The following is a 20,871-nucleotide window of genomic DNA, read 5'->3' on the forward strand; positions in this document are numbered from 1 at the left end:
CAGGAGGTAAGGGTTAGGAATACCAATGTTATTTGTGCTTCCTATGCATGAATTACCTTTATTTGCTGGACTGCCTATAAAAGGCACCAAGAGTGAACTGAAAATTAGCAAAATCAGGAAAGCTGTGGCTCCATTATTATTCACTTGCATTAGAATATGTTCTGAAGATACTGGCTGTAAGAGAACGGAGCTAAGACAACAGTGTTGTGTGCCAGCAAAATAAACCTGGTCACGGCCTTAATAAAACAGACAGGTGCACAGAATGAATGGACGAACTCCTTTTAAAAATGCAGTAGATGCACAGAGTCAATAGGTTTTTCCCCACATCTTTCCCTACATATCAAATCCTAATTACTGAATTACAAGACAAAACAAAGAACAAGAAACACTGCTCAGCCCAAGGATGACAGCCACAGGCATTCACAGTGGCTCTTCCAACTCAGTTAACCTAACTAGATAATTCTTTACAGGGATTCCCAGAGGTTCGCCTAGACTAGACAATCCCACACCAGCAGGCCCGAGGCTTGTCTCCTGTCAAGCTGACTATCAAGATGAATTATCACAACCAACGCTACATTTATCTAACCAAGTTTACAGGGCATTACCTTTAACTTAGTTAAGGCAATGCAATTTTCGGGCATAGGCGTGTGACAGGTGACTGGGACAAGACAGACAGTCACATTCACACTAAAGTACAGTATTTCCAAAACATTCATACAAGTATCTAATTTACAGAAAAATATGGATATCTAAATAAATAAGCCATGAGTATCTAAAATGATAGATCTGGAAAACACATCTACACACACACACCGTGAATCCCAAGTGACAGGCAAACTTTCTGAACTCTGTAGAAGCGACAGAAATCTAAGTCCTGTTGGAGACACATGCATAGCAATTGAACACTTATACCCTCAGCAGGGACATTTATTGGAATGTGGAAAAACGAGAACTAGAAAAAACAAACAGAAACTATACAAAAGTGGATTTGTGTGTCTCCCAGCAAGATAAGCTGGGTTGTGGGGGCGGGCGGGATCGTCTCAGGCTGTGGACTGATGACAAGCACAAGATGAGCACTGCCCTCATCACTACAAACATGAGGAAACGGTCAGCTCTCAAGGATGACTATGCCACCATGCATCTTCTCCTTTTCCAATTGTAGGCAGGAGTGAAAACACACTGGAGCATTTGCAAGTGCTGAGGTCTTGGCTGCAACCCTACTTCCTGTGTGTGACGCCCAGCCCAGTCTGCACAGGGCAGTCCTGTGTGTGACGCCCAGCCCAGTCTGCACAGGGCAATCCTGTGTGTGACGCCCAGCCCAGTCTGCACCGGCCAGTCCTGGAGGCTCAGGCAGCAAGGAAGCAAGCCGGCCTCTTGGAACTTCACAGTCATGGGTTCCATCTGATAGACAGGGGCTATACAGGAAATCGGAATAGCGCCATCAAAGGCCGCCATGAGCATCAGGAGATTTCCAAACTTCATCACTGTACCTTTCACCTAAATTGAAATCACCATCACCAAGGCCTAATCTATTAGACCTAAACATGCTTTGGTTGTTCTCTTTTTTTTTTAATTATTTCTTTGTTTGTTTTGTTTTGAAAAGTCCTGGCTGTCCTGGACCTCACAAGGTAGGCCACGCTGACTTTGAAGTCACAAAGATCTTCCTACTTCTGCCTCATAAAGATATAGTTCACCACTCCCAGCCATTGATTTGCTTTTTTCTATTTTTTTTTTTTTTGTTTTGTTTTGGTTTGGTTTTGGTTTTTTGAGACAGGGCTTCTCTGTGTAGCCTTGGCTGTCCTCATTTTGTACACCAAGCTGTCCTCGAACTCACAGAGATCCACCTCCCTCTGCCTCCCACATGCTGGGATTAAAGACATGCCCCACCACGCCCAGCTGTTTTTTTCTATTCTTACCATTTACTAATCTCTCTCAGTAAATACAAGAAGGCCATCTTTATCCTCCTTCTTAAACCATCATGAGAAATGTTTAACCTTGAGGTAGAAGCATTTAGATGGCCTCTGGTGCCCAATATATGGAAGCCTTTTTGGAATCTATTCACTCTTTTGGGACATTTCTAAAAGGTAAATTCAGGAGATTTAAATGGAATTCAACTTCATTCAATCAGTTTTATTCATGTTGGACATATTTAAAAAACAGAAATTCTCTGTCCACATAAGCTAGGAGCCATCAGACAAATATGACTATTGAACACTTAAATTTACCTTCTTAGTTAAAATGTTTAGTAAGAAGTATATAATGATATAAAGTATTCATGTGATTTCCATTGTGTTTTTAATAATGGCACTGCTGTACATGTGCCAAATGGTCCTGTGGAAGGCTAGGTGGGCATGCTTACAGAACACTCACTAGCCTGCCCTCACTTCACTTGCCAAACTATAATTCCTGATGGTCATGGGCAGAACATAAGCTATAGAGGGACCAGGCTACTCAAAGAGCTTGTTTTTAAAGCATTCTATGTGGGAACTGGGTATCAGACATACTGACATAGTTTGCCCTTAAGCAATGTTGGGTTGGGATAAGTTGGATGTAGGCTAACCTGAGGTTCATTCTCGAAAGAGCCGGGCTTCAACACTTTGCTGTGTGTAAATCTGGGACTGCCTGGTACACCTCAACATGCAACTACCACTGCCCATCCTTCTGTCGTGTATAAGAAGCCACAGAGTGCAAATGTGATTCTAAACTACAGTAAAAGCAGTTCTGTCCCCTCCTCTAGGACTATCTTTCCTTAACAGATAGATTCTGAGGTCCATAAAACAATAACATACAAACCACACTGACCCTAGCATTTCTGATACCACAGACCCTAAAGAGGCCACTGCTATTTACTCCCAACATCAGGCATGTCTGAGTTATCATATTTACACGCTAAAATAAAGCATGAAAGCAGCAAAGAAAGCACAAGCCATTGAAACTGATGGGTACATGAGGAATCACACTTATTTGGACCACTAAAAAAGTAAGTTAAAGCACCTTCAAAAATCAATTGTAATCTCTTAGATCATTCTATAAAGCATGCCAAGCTCCAGTCTAACATTTTCAAATAACATGTACCACAGCACCGATGGAAAACAATTTCACAACGAGGAGACTAGAGTCTCTGCACATCACACATATATCCATTGTGCCATCACAATTTTACCCACTTTGGACATTTAAAAAAAAAAAAAAAAAAGCTACTCTGCCCACATAAGCTAGGCTGTTCACACATTTGCAAATCCCGCAGTGTGGATTTGTTGGGTGGGTAGGAAATCATGAAAGCCAAAGTCACAACGTATCATTTCCTGCTGCGAAGGACATCGCAAGAAAACTCACTCAGCAGCTGTCATCACTGAAATTGAAATGAGTTTCTTTTTACAGCTAAATCCCTAGTAAATGGTATCTAGCTTGTGTTAGCCCAGGTGATTTTCCTGGTAGTTATTCCAAATGAGAAAACAATCAATAAAATTCTGTCAAAATTGAATATAAATTATTTTTCCACGAGCATGAATTTTACTCAATTTTATTTTTAAAAAGTCTCCTCAGAAATCTATCATCAGACAAAATGCAATACAACCTGTGTTTCTGGATAGCAGGAGGCACAATAATAAAAATGAGGAGCAATCGGGGCTCTGCCACTGGTGAGCGCTGCCCCAGTGTGGCTCCCTTCATCTCCCCCTGGGGCCCGCGTTTTGTTTATTCCAATGTAAAACCACAATGATCCAATAAAGTACAATAAAGCTGAATTCTACACATTGTGCTTCTGTCAAAAGATATCAGCTGTCCTCACTAGTCAAAACTCAGCAAGCTCTACTTTTTAAAATGGGTGTATTTCTCTTTAAAATTAGTTTTAAACATAAAATTCATGGAGAACATCCTGGTGCACACCTAGAATCCTAGACTTGAGGTGAATGTATGAGTTAGGCAATCTGCCTGCCTGTCTGCCTGCCTGTCCGTGTCCATGTCCGTGTGTGTGTCTGTCTGTCTGTCTGTCTGTCTCTCTCTTACACACACACACACACACACACACACACACACACACACACGTTAAATATATACACATCCATACATATATTCCATACAGACGTAGATTCATACATATGATACATGTGTGTGTGATAAAAACCACACACGGCCATCAACAAGTCTCTCTGCCTGCAGCAGCAGACTTTCACTCCTTCTGCTCTCGGTGCCTGGTCTGGTGCTGCAGTGCACAATGAGTGACGCTCCAGGACAGACTGCGAGGCTGAAAGAATGAAGGTCTAACGTGCAGCCAGCGTTGAAGCCCTGAGTAAATGTGCGTTGTTGACATGAGTGTCGCTGTGAAGGACCCCAACGCCTCAGACCACAGGAGTGACAAAGCCTTCTGCAGGTGAGGCTGGGGTAAACGGCAAAGTCATGCCCAACTTGGAACATAGTTGTTGGCCAAAGGCCAACCCTCAGCTAAAATCAGTATACCCAAACCATCAACTGCTGCTTCCCCCTCCTGGATGGCCATCCCTGAGACTGAACCCTACAAAGATCCCTCCTGAGATTAGCCAGCCCAACCCCTCTCCTATAAACTGTGCATAATAAATGCAGAGCTTCTAGCTGCCACTGCTGGTCTCTACCTGTACCTGTGCCTGTCATGTTTTCAATCCCCATCACCCAGTTAGGTCAATCCCTAAAACTATTCCGGTCTCGGCAAAAATTAACACATTAAATTGATGGCTATCTTTCCATTCTCTTACAAATACCCTCCAGAGTACAGAATGCTTCTGAGACTGGTATGCTATCTCCTCACATTTGTTCACACATATTTAGGATATTATATTTGAGGAAGTTGTGTAGTCTTTTCTGATTGCTCAGTATTAGCAAAGGAGAGAGGGGTATCAGGCAAAAGTTGTGGAGACAGCTAATGCAGTTTTTACTAAAAGTCACACTTCGAAGAATCACATAATGCACTTTTCTTTAATCCTGAAACAGCCACTGAAGCCTTGTTGTATCTATGGGTTCTGTCTCAGGTATTAAAACTCTAGCAGTTTCATTACTCAAACACGAGTCTAAGAGACTCAGTAAGCCCCAGAGCACTTCTACGTGGTCACACAGGAATAGAGAGTCCTATGTACACAGAGAATTCTAGAGTCACAAAACCAAAGGCAAAATCCTGAGGAGATAAAGTATGGCACACCCTCATGGAATTGACAAAAAGTTCTGTGACTCTGGGTCCTAAGTATCATCTCAGGGGCTAGGGTAGATACTTGATTAACGTGAGTGAGGCTCTGGGTTTGACACTCAGAATACCATCAACAAACTACCATCTCATTCAGACTAAATATTTAGCAACTCTAAAAAAAAAAAAAAAGAATGAATTGCAAACGTTTAGAGCTCAAAGTGTTTCTTTCTATCATGTATTCATCCATGCAGTAGATAGAGTCACATGGCCACGAAACTCTTATTATGGCATTCAGTGCTTAAGTAATAAGGGAACAAAGGTAAACAAGATGGACAACTTCTTTATTCTCATAGAGACTGCACGCTAAAAACCACACAAATAATTAACTAAAAATGATTGTTCTCATACATGTTGCTGTCTTAGTTACTGTTCTATTGCCATGAAGAGACAGGATGACCAAAGCAACTCATAAAAGAAAACATGTAATTAGGGGGCTTGCTTACAGTTTTAGAGGTTCAGCCCACTGTTATCCAGACAGGGATAGGCATGGCATTGGAGCAATAGCTGAGAGCTTTACATCCTGATCCGCAGGCAACAAGCGTGTGGGAAGCTGGAGCTTTTGAAACCGCAAAGCCCACCCCCCAGGAACACACCTCCTTCAACAAGGACACATCTACTCCAACGGGCTACACCCACCAACCCTTCCCAAACAACTCATCAACTACAGACTACACATGTAAATACAGACAGGAACCATTCTCATTCAAACCTCCACAGTTGTCATGAAGAACTTTGGAGCCCAGTGATGAAGTCACACACCTGTCATCTTAGCACTTGGCTGAAGTAGGAGCGTCTTAGTCAACTGGGTAGCTTCAAATGTCCCTCCTCTGTGTAGTCTGCTATAGTCCTGCACTGGTGAACAACTCAGGTGCAAAGAGACAAAACCCATACCAAGTAAAGGACCAACACTCCTTTATAGCATTCATGACCATCGAGTTACCCAAATGTCTTACCACAACCCTGGAAGAGTAACTTTTACAAGCTCACACATGTTAGTCATCTTTATCATTGTGTCAATACTTCAGAAAATCACCTTAAGGCAGGAGATATTTATTAGGGTCATGGTTTCAGAAGTGTTAGCTGACTCCATTGCTTTGGGCCTTAAGTGACGCAGAATGTCATGGAGACAGAAATACATGATAGGGAAGGCTATTCTCTTTGTGGTAGGCCAAAAAACATGCAGCACGCACACACACCCACACACACCCACACACACACACACACACACACACACACACACACATCAAGAGAAAAACACAGGGAAAGAGAAGGGAGTTAGGTGCATGCCTATGTTAAAATACAACCTCCTGGGGCACCCTCCTAGTGACCTACTTCCTCCAGCTAGACCCCATCTCCTGAGTTCCCACCAACCCCCAGCACTAGTTTCAATTACTAAGCCAGCAGTGGATTCTGCCATTGACAATGCTATAAGCCTGTGATCCATCACCTCTGAACACTGCTATATTAGGGCCAAGCCTTCCCCAAGTCCTTCAGAGACGTTGATAGCAAACTATAGCTCACTTCACCTTGGACTAAGAACTCTTGGCCCCACTATTATGTTTTCCTTAATGTTGTCATTTAACTGTGTTTCAAACATGATGTGGAACAATGCTGTCCTGTCCTATAAACATTAAATGTAACTGGGTATTCAAATTTTAATTTAATTAAAGTAAAATGCAGTTCTTCCGTTGTACCAGACAAGCACTGGAGAGCTTATGTGACTATTGGCTGCTGGACTACACAGCACAGGCACAAACCATCTTCCTGGAACAATCAACTGTGCTGCACATAGCTTATTTGCAGTTGCTAATGTAGTGCAGCTGGTACTACAGTGCTTTCTCCAGCCTTTTCGGGACGTCATTTCCCGTATCCTCATCACTGTGATTATCAGAGCTTTGGATTGACACGGCAGAAGAGAACTGACTTTATTACTTAACTAGTGGCCAGTCAATGTTAGACGGAAACTCCAGAATAGGAGATTTAGCAGTGTGTCTTCTCATGGTGCAGTTCGCCATGTCACACAAAAACTTAAGTTCTTTTCACACACACATAGAGGAGCCTCAAGATTCAAGTAAAAGAGAGCAGCTAAGTAAAAGATAAAGCTGCCTGCTCTCCACTGAACAAAATGTAGGCATTCAACTCTAGAACCATGAAAATCAATTTCTATTTTGTTACATTATTATGAGATATGTGAAAGACTGTTTCAAATTCATAATTAAAATGTTTTAATTGCAATTTTTAACTTTTAAATTTATAATTACAGACAATAATTTATAATTGCACATATACATATATAACCAAATATACAATAATTTATAGTTACATACAAAAACCCATATAGGTTATACCAAAGCCATCAATGGCTAAATTTGGAAGCAAAAATTCATTTCTTCCATTTTTCTTCCAAATGTGTTATGCTATAACTACATATGTTACTGAATACACTAAGTGGCATTAAATTATCTTAATATTAATTTTAAAAATTATCTACACACACACACATTCACACACGCACGCACACATCCAAGTGTCCACAGGAACAGGGGGAAGGTGTCAGATCCCCTGAAGTTGGAGCTACAGGTGGATGGATGTGAGTCCTGGACACGAAGTACTGGCCTTCTTGACGAGCTATACACATAACTGACTGCTGAGCTAACCTTAAGTTCCTAAAATAATCCATGAGCATACACTGCAGCTTGCGTTCAGTACTGTGTGGGCTCTTCTTTCTCTCTTCCGTCCTTCTCCACCCCTTCACTTTTTCCTAACACTGGAGAGGGGGAAAGGATAGAGGGGAAAGGGCATCATTATCATCAGATACCTCCTGCTGGTATCGAGATCCCTGGGGCAAGTTTGCTCTTTGCAGTCAGGATATCTGATTCCTTCTTCTCATTTCACTGTTCACAACTACTGGACAAACCACAACCAACAGCACACAGCCACAAACCAGCCACACCTACTGGGGTTCTAGCACTTACATATCCTCTGAAAAGCCCCCAGAATTTCAAATGTCACACACTAGCAGAAATTATCTGTAGCTGGCAAAGCCACACCCCTGTCAGAGCACAAGGCAAATCATAGTCAGCGGCTGCAAAGCTGCCTCATATTCCCATACCTGGAATTAAAATAAAAACATATTCTTATAATATTACTGTGTTTTTTAAAGAAACCAATATTACACAATTCTCACTACAATACACTACCTCTCATAAGACCTTCCATTTTCTCTACTTGATTATACATCCACATGTATATGTTTATAAATTTTGGTTCTTGCCCCCTTTGAAAATATATTGGAATTAAGAGGCCATATCTAATAACTCTCAATGTCAACTTTTAGCAAATATACCCTTAACAACATAATTATTGTTGATACAGATATAAAAACATAATACTAAGATTATAAATTGAAAAGTATACGTTCTAATTCATTATTTTAAATTGGCTCCAATAACAGTATAATAATCTTATTAATTTATTACACAGAGCTTTGCAACAGTCAGTGAACTAAAGGCTATGTTGCTGCATAAATAAAAGGAAATAAACAGTTCACAGGACTGCCTGAGCCTGGGAACAGGTGACAAGACAGAGCTAGCAAGCAACTGATGCTTGTGTGCCTCCCATTAACAAGGCTTTCGTTTAGCCTCTGTCTAGTAGAAGCCCCAATCTACTAAATCACTTTCTAGCATTTACTTTCATTTTTACCACAACTGACACATGAATACTAACGCAATGTTCTGATTTGAAAATGAGAGCTTATTCAAAGAGAAAACACTTGAGTTTATCACTATGCCTACAAGGAAAAGCTTCCTTGGGAGGCTGCCTGTCTGACATAGGATTAGTGACAGCACATCCTTTAAGGGAATAAACAGAAACATGGGCATAGTAAACAAATGTACTGCAGTGGGAACAGGAATGCTATACAAGCAGTTATAATGACATGACGTGATAATGCAGAGTAAGGAAGACGTTTTCATTACTTTAAATGATGTTGGAAGATGAGTCTGACTGTTTTACAGATTCAGGGGCATTAAAAGATAACCCTGGGCCTGGAGCACTCCTCTCGCTGCTAATGGTACTATCATTATTTAAGTTCTAATTCACTAGAGCTGAAACAGGATGATAAAATCAGGAGAAACAGAATAGCGAACACAGTTTAAATTTTATTTATCCTTCAATTAAGGACAAGAGGCTAAATAAGAGTAATAGAGGGACTGGTAACATCCTGCCTTCCCCGACTTCACCCCCACTGCCCTATCGTAAAGTGAAGGGATATAAGAGAAACACTACAGAGAGCCATGAGTGGGCCATCCTGTCCCCTCCTACACACCTTCTCCCCCCCCCCCCCCTCTCTCTCTCTCTCTCTCAAAACAGATGGTACAGGAGAAATACACACATAACAGCGAGGCACTACAGTGTATTTTAAGGGATAAAGTCTCTCATGAAAATTATTATATGGAAATCTGGTATCCTAACTTCATGCTTTCACACTTTAAATTCTAAATGAGATAACAAGTGGAAATAATACTTTTTATTATACACCCTTGGAGCCTGGGGAGCTGATGGGATGGGTCAGTGGGTGAAGGTGCTGGCCACCACTTTTAACCTGAGTTTGACCCTTGGGACAACTAGTAGGGGAAGAAAGCCAGCTCTTGCAGGTTCTACACACACATAAATAAACAAATGGACGAATTGTAAAAATTCATATTACTTATAAATTCTATCCATTGCATACCGGGCTTAGGGAGTAAAAGACTCTCATTTACAGTAAATGCCTAGATTTAAGGGAACATAACCAAAGATCTTTGTGCAGCTCAAAAATAAACCAGTTTGCTAAATAGCTGTGCCTCAAAAACGCAATGACAGAACCACAGGGGTGACAGTGCATGTACAAGGAGATGCAGCTCAGTAGCTCAGTAAGGATGTCTGGCTTAAGAAAAACTCAAACTAACCACACAATTTCTTCCTATTCTGGTATGCTGTTGGGGGTTTTGTTGTTGTTTCTTTGGTTGCTCCATTCAGTTTCTCAGCAAGTCAAAACCAGCAAGTCTTCCTAACTAAAGAGTGTTTCTTGTAGAAATTTGGGTATCTTATGAAATATCCACGTATTGTCCTTTTTCATTGTTTTCTAAAAAGAGTCTTCCTGTGTTAATCACATGGCCTGGAACTTCAGGGTTCAAGGCACTCCCCTGTCTCAATCTCCAAAATCCCTGGGAATAGAGGGGACCTTCACTGTGTGTCTCCTCTGAGGAAAGAGATGGGCAGTAGTTTTCATTTTAAAGAAACTAAGCTTTCATAAAGAGATCTTTCTCTAAAGGTTGCCACTCTTTAAAAACAGAAACAACAATGTCGCATGCTGTTCCCCAGGGGCCCTTCTGAACAGAAGCTGACACCCTATGCTCAACAGTACTTTGCAAATGCCAACCAGTCTGAGTTCTTGGTCCTACTCCCTACTCTCCAGCCTTCTGCTCTTGATTACTCCCCTCTCTTCCCCACAGCCCTTTTCCCCTCACCCTATAAATATATCTACCTCTGCAAGCTTAAAAGAAAAGTTAAAACTTTCTTCAACCAAGACAACCATGAATGCACCCCTCCTTCCTTCCCTGCCCTTAGACTGAAGCCCCTAGCAAGAGAAGTGTGCACACCCTGCCTCCACAGCCTCATTTCTTATTCATTCCTTGGTAGGACTCAGATTTCCAGCCATACCATTATTTTAACACCATGGCTAATTCCCAGGGCCTCAATTCAGTGAGCACTTACTTCCCTGTGGTGTGCCACAGCGCTCCATGCTGCCCATTAGCACCTTTGAAACAGTAGCTTCCCGGTGTACTCCAGGCATTCCGAAGAGCTCACCTTGGTATATCAACCAGTTTCACTTCTGACTCTTCTCCCACTCCCACTCCCTCCCCACAGAAGTCAACCCTGCTATGCTGCGATTCTATCCCTCTCCTCCTTCACTCTCTCTTCCTCAGTTAGCTCATCCATTTCTCTGACTGCAGCCATCACCTATAGAGAATGGCTGGGAAACATTTGCACATTAAAATCACCCTTACATTGTAAGTTTGTACCTAGCTACTCACTAAATATATTCCTTACAAATGTCTTTAAATCATTTCAAGCCTAAATTGTCTGAAATTATTAATTTGCTAGCAACTATAGTCTCCTCCTCTTCTATTCTTGAGTGAAAGACAACATTCTACAAGTAGGATTAAGGCTTCCTGTAGTCTGAACAACCAATTTGAGCCACTACTGTGCTAGAATGTACAAATACTAAGCCAAGTGAGTCTTGGTACCATCATAGGAAATCATCACATGGGGAAACAGGTTAATTAACAGAGCAGTGTGCTTGGTATCCAGTTCTAATAAAAACAAACAAACAAACAAAACAAAAAAAAACAAAAACAAAAACAAAAACAAAAAACATAGCAAGGTTTGTGAGCTATCAATATGCTGGTCTCTCAGATGAAGCCAAACCAGTGAGTTTGCTGATAACAGACTGCCTTACTTAACTGTGGCCCATAGTAGGCAGTCAGTAGTCACCGAGTGCTATTAACGAGAGAAAATAAACTTACTTCTACAAGATACTCAGGCAAGTGCTCTTCTGTGTTTAACTTTTAGTAAGAGAACTAAATTCAATAAAAAATATAGGTATATTACATCTTCAGTCTTAGTAATATATCGTTAAGAAATGGCCTAGATTATCAGGTTGGCAAAGTGTTACACTAATTCTGAGTGATGGGATGCTGTAAAATAATTTGGCAATTTCTCTCTACTGTTCCTTCAACTTTTATAGGTATCAGAATAATCTCCCAAATGAGATTTATTGGCAATTTTAATTAAAATGCTATTCATCTTTCCTCTTTGATCATTAGTGGCACCAAAGTTAGGGCAAATAATGACTTCTATGACACCTTCTAAACCCCATCTCCCCTAGGCCACACTTAAGTTCCAAATCAATGATAATTACTCTTTCCTAACAAGACTGTCTCTAGAATCTCTCTAAGCAAGTGATCATCTTTCTCATCTTTTTTGCTTGTTTCTTTCTTTGTTTTAGACTGAGTCTCTGGCATCCTAGACCTTCAGCTCGCTACACATTGGCAAATGACCTTGATGTTCAGACCATCCGCCTCTATCTCCCAAGTCCATGTGTTGTCACACCCTGTTGATGCCATCCTGGAGAGATCAATCCCAGCACTTATTGCTTGCTACAAAAGCACTCCACCAACTGAGCTACATCCTCAGCCCAATTCTTTGCCACCTTGACCTTAAAAAAAAGGAAGATAAAAAGAAAAACATCATACTTGACAGCCAAGAGACAATCCAATATGCTTGAAAGGCACATATTCCTCGGGGTTACTCTGTAGAACAGGAAGTGCCAAGCTATGCACACCAGCTGCCACCCTACCTACAGATGTCTCTGACACAGTAATAAAATGAGAAGCCATTTGGTTTAATAACAATAAAAAAGCAACATCAGCCCTCGTTGCCTAGCAACCAGTCTCGAATGAACTCCACAGAGAATAAAAGCCCTAAATGAATGTACAGTTTGTGCAAGTTTCAAGGACTCAACGAGATGTCAGTAGTTAATCTAAATTCTAGGTGACAATTACCATACTGAGATAGAAGAAGGGGAATCTATCATGGTTGCAGAGAATCAAGTATTCACTAGAGCTAGACGTCAACCTCTTTTGTCTTACGTTTTGAAGCAGCAAAATGTTTAGGGAAAACTGATTTATGAAATATAAAAATTTCATTCAGAAGAAAAAGAAAGAAAGCATAAATGGCACAAGTGGCATTTCTCTGCAGAGCACACAGTAGTTAGTAAGTGTGGGATATTATCCTGGCTCCTGGGCAGAGTATAGCAGCATCAAATCTGTAATGAAGGAAGTCTGGATGGCAGGAAACTACCACTGAAGGCATCTGGGTCAGGCTGAGAAGAAGGGACCTACGTGACCAGAGAACATGACACCTGAACTGAAGGACAAACAACCAGTGACCAGGTTACAGTTCTGCCCAGCAGGACTTCCAGAGCAGGCACCAAGCTCAGGCTTAAAGCTTCAAGTAGAATGAAGCTGGGGGTGTGGTGGGGAGAGCAGACAGAAGAGCTAAAGCCAAGAATATAATGGCATCTGGGAGTGGTATGAACTACATCAGAGAGGGGAAAGCTGAGTTAAGGAGAACAGAGAACAAGCTCGTGTAGCAAGAGAGACACTTTGAAGATAAAATCAAAAGGTTTAGAAGTGTCAGAGAGTAAAGACTGAGCAACACATGCATACTGGAGGCCTGGGTTTCTTGACCCATGAACACACTCTAGGATATGAAGCAGACGTTTATAGGATGCATGTTACTCAGCACCAAAAACACCAGTCTTAGTCATATCCCACACCGTACCCTGCCCCCCAATATCAATTACATGGAAAAATGAAAGTTGCTGGCCCTGAGGGAGAAAAGGAAAGGAAAGGGGGCAGCAAAGAATGAAAAGCAAAAAATACCAGGATGTAAAATTTCTGAGTGACAAAGGGGAAGAGAAAGCTGAGAACAGGGATGGCTCAGTGGGTAAGAACACTGGCTGCTTTTGCCCAGGGCCAAGGTTCAGTTCCCGCAGCAACAGGGAGGCTAACAACCTTGGTAAATCCAGTTCAGAGCATCTGATACCCGCTCTGACCCTGAACACGGTGCACATACATATAGGCATGTAAAATACTCACAAATCTTTAAAACCTTAAAAGTTAGAAGTCCTAAAGAGAAACACTATTTTCACTGACTATACTGCATCGTGTAAATGTAATCAGGCTTTTTTTTTTTTTTTTTTTAAACAAAAAAAGTAGAGAGAATTGCATGGAGCAAATATACCAGAGTTACAATGTTTTATACTTTAAATACCTGAGATCAAATCAAGTCAGGAGACGCTATCAATAACTGAGCAAAGAACACAACTGTTAACCTTGGCCTAAAACAGAAATAGCTAATAAATGTCGATAAGCCACTCTTCATGAGAGCTGAGATGCGTGTGGCCACAGGAGCAGCTTTATGACTGACTAGGTGTCCTGCAGCCACTTCCTGCCTCCTCCGCCTCATTCAAGGTTAAAGTGGCCTGGGTGGTCAGGTACAGGATGAGAACGTAAGTAGAGTAACATTTGAAAATATATATATTCTGAAATCTTTAAAGTGGTCAATAACACTTTGACAGAGTAATTCTGCTTCTAAGAAACTATCCTAACAAAATAACCCGAGTTACAGATAAAGGTACAGGCTTACATGAGATAGAATGACTCAGCTCATGTCCTGACTTTCTTTTGTGTCTGCCTGGACAAGTCTCAGCCTTCTACCCCTTAACAGCCACATCTGCCTTGACAGTGATTGTGGGACTGTCCGTGACCCTGGCCATGGTTCAGACACATTGACCAAAATAAGTGGTCATTGTGCAAGCTTAAGCAGAAACGAAGATAACTAAGAAGAAGCATAAACCATAAATGATTGTCTTGAGGTATCTGGAAAATATTGCTAACCTTGAACACTGATGGACTGTGGGTTTGTCTTTAAAACACTGTATCCCTGAGCTTGGGCACCAAGAGAAATTTTGGAGTCATGAGCCCACTCTTAGTCTGGCCATTAATAAAAGGACTCATACTTTTAATTGGCTTAACCAGAAGAGTTGTCATTAAGTATCTCCTGTGGACCATTTCAATGACATTATTACTGCAGGCAAAAGAATTGGAGATGGTCTAAGTATCTTCAAGATAGTGATAAATACACTACAATGCAACTGTAAAAGAAAATTTCATGTAATCACTAAAAATGATGTTTTTAGGATGATTTCTATAAAGTGACAAGTCTCATGTTTGTGATAAATGGAAAAAAAGCACATTTAATAAAGCCATTGCTTCAATACTGAGTTTTAAAAATAATAGAGGGAAGAATGTTATTTGCAAATAGTAATGACAGATTTTTCCTTCTTTTATATTTTTTTTTTGTTTTTTAAATATAAAAGCTTTGTTATTTTTATATTTAGGAACAAGCCTTATCCGTTCATCAATTCCAGATGAAAGTATACCTTGGCTTTGTGTTTAAGTAAGTTAAAAGCACTTTAATTCTAGATTTTTTCCATAAAGTTGGTTATCTCTTCTCAACTTGATTTAAATATAGCAAATAGTTTATACATTTTTAGTGAATGAATTTGCCCAGCATCCTAGAGTCAAGCATAGCAAGTATTTAAGTTGATTAACAGAATTTAAACTAATAAAAACATTAGTTCTTGCAAACTGACAGTACTTTAACACTGAAAAGTGTGACGAGCATGACTTCGATCAAGAGGAGGGGGGCTGTGTGTTGAATGCTGGTTTCAGATGCTGTGACTAAGAGAGCGATCCTATTACACAGCCAAGGAGGCGAAGACCTGGGAGCCGCTCCTCAGATCAGTGTTAGCATAGGTCTTTACTGCTTAGGTGTCACCTTAGCCTACGTTCTGGACTGATGAAATAATGGGGAAGGAAGACTAGAAGTCTTTGCTGAGTGTCACACTGACACAGTGTATTGGACAGTCATACTTCCACATGTAGACACAAGAAGAAGTGTCATCAGTAACATTTTCTTTGTTTCCATTTTTGTAAATGCTTTCTGTATGTTTTTCCAGAGATAGTTAAGTACATATGTAGATTAGGATGTATAATTAATTTGTATAATTATAATTGAGCATTTTAAATAAAATTTATATTTTTGTAAAAAAAAAAACAAAAACAAAAAAGAAAAGAAAGGAAGGAAGGAAGGAAGGAAGGAAGGAAGGAAGGAAGGAAGGAAAGTGTGACAAGGCTATGCCTTCACATTACCTGAGGTGGTTGAGCAGAGGCTGAAGTCGTTCATCAGACTGCACAGCAGGCAAGGACCTGGCCGTAAGCTGAAATGAGAGAAAAAGGTCAGAACGTGCACAGGCAGCACGCCCAGCAAACAGGATTGCCAAATGAAAGCCAGGACAGGGAGGCAGTATACAAACGTAAGGGAAAACTTGTGCTCTAAATCAAGGAACTAATTATTAATTAGTCAGCATTAAATAACTACAGCTTCCAGCACTCGGGAGGCTGAAGCAGGAGGATGGAGAAGCAAAACAAAAGGAAAAGCTAACTACAGTTGTCTTGAGGACACAAATTAAGTTACTGGGCTTGGAATTAAGAGAAAGGAACATCAGCAAAGAGCTCTGTCCATCTGAGTTTGTGCAAAAGCCTCTGCTCACAAGCACATTATCTCTGCGAGTGAAATGGGGAAAGCTCTAAGCATTACAATGTATAAAAACTTCCCAGTGTGATTCTAAGGTAATGGAGGCATTGAGGAGAGGGAACCTTTACGGCTAAGCGATTGTGAGACTCTCCCATACTGTCCTTATTTTTAACAACCACTGTAAGAAACCAAGGACATCTTCTAAAGTTCAGACTCAACTAAGAGCACTTCATACTAAAATACAACCTCAAATTAAATTCAGAGACCAAAACTGAAAGCCAAACCCTTACAATACTACTGTGCATCAGGCCAACAATAGGCCAACTTCTGGCACATTATAGCCATGTGAATTGCATTCCCTGCTCAGAACTTCCCCTACAAATTAAAAACACTCACCCAAAGCAGTTAGATAATGTGAAATAAACTCAAGACAACAAAATAAGATACGTTTCTTCTGGGTTTAATTCTAATCAAAGGAGTTCTTATATTCTGCTAAAGGGCATCCTTGCATTACTGTTTTCATGTACGAGTTCCTGAAAACAGAAACAAGTTCTCAAACCAGCTATTTATACTATATCTAGAAATAGAGGTATAGTTCAAAGTATTCTAATGTAGGGTGTAGGGTTGGGGCTGTAACTCAGTGGCAGAATACGTCCAAAAACAAAAAAAAATAAAATACTGTATGACATTATTTAATCAAGTAATGACTATCAAGCATTCTGGGTTTCACCTAAGTCAACGCATCAACAGTTATTTTTAACTAACACAATACTGTGACACCGTAGTATGCTATAATTTTAGCAAAAATGGAATTTTAGGATCAAGGAAAAATGTTGTCTAGTATGACATCACCAGAAATGTTATCAAAGTTATCAGATTTTATAAGCAAACCTTATGCCCACACTATAATATAGTCCTTAAATGCCAAATCCCTCTACTATCACTTTCATTGTTAAAGCCATTCCATGTCTCATATCTGAAGCTATTCTCTAAAAAGACTTAATTAACCTATCTAGATACTGTAAGAACCAATTTTCTGAGAACAGAGCAGACAGGCTCGATTTTTCCAGGCACCTGTCAATTTCCACAGCTTCCTAATTAAACCATCTTTTCTAAGTGAAAGCAGGCAGGCACCTCTCCACCATGCCACCGCTCCTAGACAGCTGTTCACTCCAATGGCGGAGTCTTCAAATAGTCCTTCATCTCAACTGCACCCTCCACTCCCTTTTCCCTCAGCTATTAATGCATCTCCATCCTCTACATTTTGCTTCTTGGCTCATTTATCTCCCACCAAAAGATTGAGGTTTTCAAATTAAGAGTTAATTTCTTCCCTAATTAAAGCCAGCTAAGAATTCTCTTAGGCTCTCAGGTTCAAGTTACTACAATGATCTTACATGCAAATTTTTTCAATTTTTTCATTTGGGGGTCATATTAGTGAAACACTCAACCAAAAGTGACTAAGTCCAGTTCCATCCAGCTACCAAGACAGGCGTTCCCAGGTAGAAAGCTGCCACGGCTCTGGTTTCCAGAACAGAGAGGCTCCAGTTGAGCCTCTCTACCAACTTACTCTTTGGTTTGAATACTGTAGTGGCTAGCCCCGGTGGGCAACTGGACACATCTGGGAAGAAGGAACCTCAACTGAAGAATGGGCTCCTTCCAACTACCCTATGCGCACGCCTGGGGGCATTTTCTTGATTGCCACTGTGGCTGTGGTAAAAGGTGGCGCACAAGAGGCCGAGGGAGCAAGCGACTCCTCCATGCCTCTGCTTCAGTTCCTGCCTCCAGCTTTGTGCTCTGAGTTCCTGCCCTGGCTGATTCTAGGTTATAATATGGAATTGACCCTTTCCTCCCCAAGTTGCTTTTGGCCTTGGTGTTCCCTGAAGTAACAGAAAACAAACTTGGATAAGTATCTACCAAGAATGATTTTTAAATGGGAGATCTGAGTAAAATGTTTCCAAGGGCTCTCCTTCGCAACTTGCAAAACAATTAGCATTTTCCAAAATATTACATGGTTTTGGGCTAAGGAGACATGGTAATGAATTTATCCCCGAACTTTTTAAAGTGGAAGACCCATACACTGACTTCAGATGACTACTGCGGCTGTCATCAGGAGACTGCTAGCTTCGCGGATGCTCCTCAGATGGCTCCTTAAGCTACTACATTGGTTTTTCTCCTGCATTCCTCTTTGAGTCTGCCACAGTCCTAGCAGTAACAACAGATGCGTAACAGACAACTAGCTGCAGAATGTGAGGCGAGAACTTGCAACTCACTCTATTAACTGATGAAAAAAGTATCTCTATCTACATTTGATAGGTAAAGGCTTTCGGATCCCTGCTTTCACAAAAATGAAATCCAAATCAAAACTAAATGACAGTTACCAGCCTTCCAGGAAGGCAGTATACTAGTGTATCACGATGTTTATTAGTAGATGTGCTAAACATTTTCTCTACAAGTTAAAATGAAGAGCAATCGAAGAAAAATAAAAATTTTCATTTACAAATTTGGGTTTTTTAAATAGAAAACCTAAAAATTTGCTCTGTATGAATGCCAGATTATGGCTCCTACAAGAAAAGCGCCCTACGAGTTAGCACAACTTAGACCTGATACATTGAAGTGCAGACCTAAGAACACATCTAGCATACTGGAGTAAGCAATACAAGTTTAGTATTATTTTTAAGCAAACATAACAAGTGACTGATCTTCCTCCCATCTGGGCTTTTGTGACTGGGTGGCTTAGAACTTGCTCTGTGGATCAGACTGGCTGGTCTCAAACTTGAGGCGACCCTCCTGGCTCTGTCTCTAAGGTGCTGCTATCACAGGAATGAACCACTAACCTGGACTTGGTGATGCTTAGATACATTTTGTTTTAAAGATGGACACTGGACTGGAGAGATGACTCAGCAGATCAAAGCATGTGCTGCTCACTCCTCAAAGGACATGAGTTTGGTTCCTAGCACCCACAAGTGGCAACTCACAACCACCTGTAGTAACTCTAGTTCCTGGGAGTCACACTCCTCTAGTCTCTGTGGGCACCTGCACTCACATGCATATGCCCACACACAGACATACACATGATTTTAAAATAATAAAAATGACTCTTGAAGGATTGCTATCATTGAATAATCCTACATTTTGAGGTATATATAATATTGGGTACAATATTAAGAATGGAGTCTGGGAGACAGTAAGTAGACAGTAAGTAAAGTACTTTTCATTCAAGCTTGAAGACTTGAGTTCGACTCTCAAAATCCACAGAAAAAGATGTCAGGCATGTTGGTATGTGTTTATCATAAGAACCCTGGGGCAGCAGTAATAGGTATCTGCTTCCTTGGAGCACCTGGCCAGTCAGCCTAGACTACCCAGCAGTCTCAGGGTTAGCAAAAGACCCTGCCCCACAAAACACTAGGTGGGTGACAGCCACCCGGGGCTGGCCTCTGGCTTCCATACACATACAAGTACGCACACAAAAATAAATGTATTTTGCTAAGTAACAATGCTCCTTTAAATGGTTGCCACACAGATGTGGTGTAGAAAATTAATTCCAGTGGTGTCTGTTCTAACCTCTCACCATTTAAGGCACAGGCAGCTAGTTGCTGGCATGTACACCAAGCCCATGTTAACACCTGAGGTCTGAACACACCACACAAAGCTTTCTTCTCAGCCACACCATCAGCCCTGACTCCTGCTCACACGGCCTGTGAGGAGCCAAGAGTTGTGCCTGATCCCTGGATGCTAATGTGTTGCCATCGCCCCTCACTTCTCAGAACAGGGTTTTACTTTATCTCTGCACTCTTGGACTTCAAGATGATCAAACCTTTCCTTCTCATCATCTGAGATTTGTTCAAATGCCACCTCTACACAGAGGCCTTCCCTAACCAGGCCTAGAAAGCAGCACTCCCAACTGGTATTCTCTCTCTCTCATAGCATTTAGCATTACTGCTAAACTCTTACTCATTTCTTCACTGTCTTGCATTGCCCACAAAAGCATAAGCTCCATCAGTCCAGGCATGTCATCTCCCGCTGTCATTTCCCACCATGCCCAAGACAGATGTGGTGAGCATGTAGCAGCTGTGGAGAAAGAGGCTCGTCCTCAAAGGCATTTCCATGAGGTTTAGAAAGTCTGCCCTAGGCAATGATCCTATTGGTCTTGTAATACTAATAAATCCATCAGTAAATGTCACTTACCAATCAGAAGGCCATTCACACTTCCCCTTTCATTGCTACCTCAATGGGACATCTAAAGTCCTTTAAATACAGCAAGTGTTCCATAGATGGGTCAACCTGACACACAAACTACAGTTATCTGAAAGGAGGGACCCGTACTTGAGAAAATGTCTCCCTAAGATCATCTGTAAGGCATTTTCTTAATTCATGATTGATGGGGCAGGGCCCAGCCGATTGTGAGTGCTGCCATCCCTGGGCTGGTGGTCCTGGGTTCTAAAAGAAAG

At 41.1% G+C, this 20,871-nt stretch overlaps 1 protein-coding gene across 1 annotated transcript in view; it reads right to left on the reverse strand.

Moving 5' to 3' along the window:
- Prim2 (DNA primase subunit 2) overlaps positions 1–20,871 on the reverse strand; it is a 225,859-nt gene that overhangs the window by 72,432 nt on the left and 132,556 nt on the right. The window contains exon 8 of the mRNA XM_051153016.1: positions 16,039–16,106. Within this exon, the coding sequence (XP_051008973.1) occupies positions 16,039–16,106 (68 nt within the window). The remainder of the gene's footprint in view (positions 1–16,038; positions 16,107–20,871) is intronic.

Source organism: Acomys russatus, chromosome 11, assembly GCF_903995435.1.
Source record: "Acomys russatus chromosome 11, mAcoRus1.1, whole genome shotgun sequence".
NCBI classification, from domain to species: domain Eukaryota; kingdom Metazoa; phylum Chordata; class Mammalia; order Rodentia; family Muridae; genus Acomys; species Acomys russatus.